Below are 4,051 nucleotides of genomic sequence, written 5' to 3'. Positions count from 1 at the left end.
TGTCTGGGCTGCAGTGTGTGGTTGGGGGGCTGAGAGGTAGGCAAGATGGAGAAGGGGCTGCAGGAATCCCTGGCACCAGGGAGCTCCCCAGTACTTGGGAGAACCCCAGCCTGCCTGGAAAGAATCCTGGAAACATTCGTGGAACTGGGATCAGATGCTTAAGGGGAAGTGTGTCCTCAGCTCCGCATCAGCAGGTGGCGTCACGGAAGAGAATGAGGCGGGCCTGGGAGGATGCCAGGGGCCGATCAGATGGGAGGCGAGCTGGAAGCCACTTCCCAGGGCTTCTTCCTGCTCACATGCAGCAGAGGGGAGGGGCAACCGGCCTCTGGTCACCCCTGCCCTGCTCATCCCACATCCCTCAGCCCCACCCCGGCCCGCATCTCTCTCCCTGAGGGTGGTCTGCACTCGAAGCTTCAGCTTCCCCCTCTAACATGAACAGGGTGAGACTAGTTCTCGGAGGGCCCTTCCAGGGCGACAGGCCAGGGTGGACAGAACACACTGAACCCAGACTGGGGGAGAAAGACTTTAATCAGAAAAGGGGACAAGGGGCCTCTTTGTCCTTGTAGGGCCTCCTCTGGCTCCAGGAGCTGGGGATTGGGGTCATGAACATTGAGGCAGGAGGTCTACAAGAGGTCCAGGAAGAGGTCAGGACTACTAGGCGGCCAGATCAGGTGACTTCCTGTGTTTCTGGAGGTACCTCATTGCTCTCTTCACATTTTTGTCCTTGGGGTTTGCACAAATGTTTTTGCCATGGCGAGTCACCAGCCTACACGGAGGAAGAACACGAGGGAGGCCTTCTGGAGTCCTGGCACAGCCTCGCCCTGTGATGACCAGGACCCAAGCCCCCAAGAGGGGCTGGAACTCGCCCGAAGTCACCCAGGGTGGCAGCAGCAGTTCTGGGACCCCAGGCACTGTCCTCAGTGATACCTGACCCTTCCAGGGAGCCAGGGCTGCACGGCTTTGCTCCCCACCTCAGAGCATCTGCACCCACGTAACCCTGGGGATGAGGGGTGCACAGGAGGGGCTCAGGGCTCAGGCCGCAGAGGCGCCCATGTGGGGCGCTGACTGCCCCTGTGCACGGGGCTGTCCCATGTCTCTCAGGGCCTCCGTTTCCTCATAAATGTATGAAGAGCTTAGACCTCACAGCCTGAGGTCCTTTGGGGGTTCACGGAGAGTGGAGTGGGAGCAGCCCTGAGGAGCAGAACCAGGGTGACAAGAGGTGAAGGCCCGGGTCTGACCTCTCCCCTCTGCAGTGGCCCTTCCGGGAGCTCCGGGGTCCGCCTCCTCCCACGTTCGTCTCCTGGGGTAAGAAGGGGGCAGAGGGGAGCTGCAGGGGCAGACTTACACAATGGCGTTGTTGGGACAATCGCCCGGGGTCTGGTACCAATCCACCAACAGCTTGCCGGGAATGGGTCCTTTGTAGAACTGTAGGCAGCACTCCCGGCCCACGTTGCCTGCTCGGGCTGCGAGGAAGGCAAGCAGGAACAGGTATGTGTGTGCATGTCTACTTGGGGAGGGTCTGTGAGGGCTGGCACGTGTGTGTGTGTCTGTGTAGTGAGGAGTCTGTGTGTGTGTGTGTGTCTGTGTTGGTGTGTGTGTATGTGGTATCGTGTGGGTCCTTGCGTGTGCATTTCTGCATGTGTGTGTCTGGGAGGGGTCTCCTTGGGGGGCTCTGTGATCATGTTTCTGTGTGAGGGAGTATGTGAGGGGTCTGCACCTGTGTCTCTGTGTGTGAGTCTGTGTGTCAGAGTGTGCACGTTTGTGGGCACAAGGTCGTGTGTGTGCTTTGAGGGGCCCTGCGGTGTTTGTGTGTCTGTCTGTGCACATGTCTATGTGTGTTTGAGAGGATTTGTGTACACATGCGTGTGTGTGTGTCTTTGTGCGTGTGCACATTGGGTGTGGAGATCTGTGTGCACGTGTGGATCTGTGTGTGCGTGGGGAATCTGTGCATGTATGTGTGTGTCTGCATGTGTGTGCATCCATGTGCTCTCACTCAGCCCAGCCCCGAATCACCAGACATTGACTCTGGACCAGGCTCTGTGCTGACCCTCTGCTGCAGCTCCTTCAGTCCTCAAGCACACCTGGAGACGGGTGCTGTCACTACCCCATTCTACAGACGAGAAAGTGGAGGCCCGGGTGTGAACACACGTTACTGGGGCTCAGTGTCCTCATCTTTGCACAAGAAAAAATGTCCAGCATCTGCAAACCGGCCGACAGATGATCTGTGACTTCAATTCAGACCACCACAAGGTGTTTTCTAAGAAGCCTTGGAGTGTCCTCTCACTGTCTTGGGGGTGGAACTTGGTTTGACTGACACGGAGCTGGCTAGGCCCAGACTTTTACAAAAGTGAGACAAGCAGCCAACTGAAGATCGCCGCATTAAGCTAGCCCCGAAGACTGCGGCCCTGTCACTGTGTCACCACACGGGGCGCTAACCAGCTTTGTGTCTCTAAAGTAGCAATCTTAGCTCAGCCTTCCTTTCCCAACTGAGTATAAAAATCTCTCTTTTTCACCTGCTCTGGGGTCGTGTGCCCCTGCCTTTCTTTATGCCAGCCCTCTCATTGTATATGCTGTGCTGTGTTTAGTCGCTCAGCCATGTCCAACTCTTTGACACCCCATGGACTGTAGCCCTGCCAGGCTCCTCTGTCCATGGGGCTTCTCCTGGCAGAAATACTAGAGTGGGTTGCCATACCCTTCTCCAGAGGATCTTCCCAACCCAAGTCTCCTGCATTGCAGGTGGATTCTTTACCATCTGGGCCACCAGGGAAGCCCCTGAAAACTGGAGTTTTCCTATCCCTTCTCCAGGGGATCTTCCCAACCCAGGAATCAAACCGGGGTCTCCTGCATTGCAGGTAGATTCTTTACCAGCTGAGCTACCAGGGAAGCCCCTCATTGTATATAAAAACCCATTAAATAGACAGACTGTTAACAAATACTTGCGAGAATTGCTTCTTGTCCACTGTCAAAACACAATCACAGTCACTGCCTCATGACATGTGCAGGGGGGAGATGTGCAAGCAATTTTTTCCTCAGAAGCTGAGCCCCAGGTCCTGGGACATTCGTCTCCCTCCTCCTCCTCCTCCTCCTCTTCATCATCATTACTTTCCTTTGGACGCCTCCCTCCAAATCCCATTGCTGCCAGCCTCTCACACCTTCGCAGGAGTGAGTGGGGTGCAGGAATAGCATGCACGCGCAGCTGCTGGGGCCCCAGCAGCCCTGCCCCTCCTCATGCAGTGTCCCCTCCTCCTGTGTCTCTCGTCTGCTCTCACCTGCGTGGGTGTCCTGCAGGAGAGCCCCCAGGAGGAGGGCGGCCAGGAGCAGCGCCTTCAGGGGGGCCATGGTGCCGGGAGCAGGGCAGATCTCTGCGTGTGGGTCCCTCTGCTCAGGGGAGTCCAGGGTGAACTCCAAGGGTGGAGGTGACCTATTTAACCTCTTTGGGGATCTTGCCCCGCCTCTGATCCCCTCACCCACATCCTTCCCTAGACCCGTGGAGTTCGAAGAATTCAAGATGATTCAGCAGAAATCCAGTCTTGGAATGTTTGTGGCTTTCCAGAGAACGGGCACTCCGCTGGGGACAGAGGTGGGGTGTGTGTGTCCAGGGGCCATGACACACTTCTCCTTTCACAGGGGACATTTCTTGGTTCCTCAAATAGCAGAACTGAGACGCCTCCATCCTCAGCTGGCTGCATCCCTGCTCAGGCTGGCCAACCTCCTTCATGTTTGGCATGCCCTGGGCAAGGGGTAGGCGCAGCCAGGCTCGGGCCAAGAGGGACTGCCCACCTGGAAGAGCTTTTGGGTGCTGGGAAGGCCTCCCCAGGGGGTCAGCAGGCTGCACGGGCATCTTTCTGCAGGGGTAGCTCCACTGCAACCTGAGAAAGGCCTGGGACCCAGACAGCCTGAGTGTGGGTCCTTTACCAAGCTGGGCTTTGGACCACAGCAGGCCACAGCCCTACAGGTTTTTGTTTTTCATAGTTTATTTATTGATTAGATTTTGGCTGTGCTGGGTCTTTGTTGCTAGGCGGGCTTTTCTCTAGTTGAAGTGAGCAGGGGC

At 56.9% G+C, this 4,051-nt stretch overlaps 1 protein-coding gene across 1 annotated transcript; it reads right to left on the bottom strand.

Annotated features, from left to right (window-relative positions):
* Positions 1-510: 510 nt before the first annotated feature.
* Positions 511-3,396, bottom strand: CCL17 (C-C motif chemokine ligand 17). The gene is made up of 3 exons (XM_043897531.1): positions 3,270-3,396; positions 1,346-1,463; positions 511-766 (listed from the first exon to the last, which is right to left on the bottom strand). Exons 1-3 carry the CDS (start codon positions 3,337-3,339, stop codon positions 655-657), a joined length of 300 nt encoding a protein of 99 aa, XP_043753466.1. The 5' UTR covers positions 3,340-3,396; the 3' UTR covers positions 511-654.
* Between the last annotated feature and the right edge of the window lie 655 nt (positions 3,397-4,051).

The sequence above is a fragment of the Cervus elaphus genome, chromosome 4, assembly GCF_910594005.1.
Source record: "Cervus elaphus chromosome 4, mCerEla1.1, whole genome shotgun sequence".
In the NCBI taxonomy this organism is placed as follows: domain Eukaryota; kingdom Metazoa; phylum Chordata; class Mammalia; order Artiodactyla; family Cervidae; genus Cervus; species Cervus elaphus.
Note: the sequence above shows the minus strand (reverse complement) of the source record. Positions and strands in the feature narration are given on the sequence as shown.

Coding starts and splice junctions, on each gene's coding strand:
- CCL17 (XM_043897531.1), bottom strand. CDS start 3,339: ATGGCCCCCCTGAAGGCGCTGCTCCTGGCCGCCCTCCTCCTGGGGGCT. Junction 1,464..3,269: donor CCTGCAGGACACCCACGCAG/GTGAGAGCAGAC, acceptor CCTTCCTCGCAG/CCCGAGCAGGCAACGTGGGC. Junction 767..1,345: donor TGTCCCAACAACGCCATTGT/GTAAGTCTGCCC, acceptor TCCTCCGTGTAG/GCTGGTGACTCGCCATGGCA.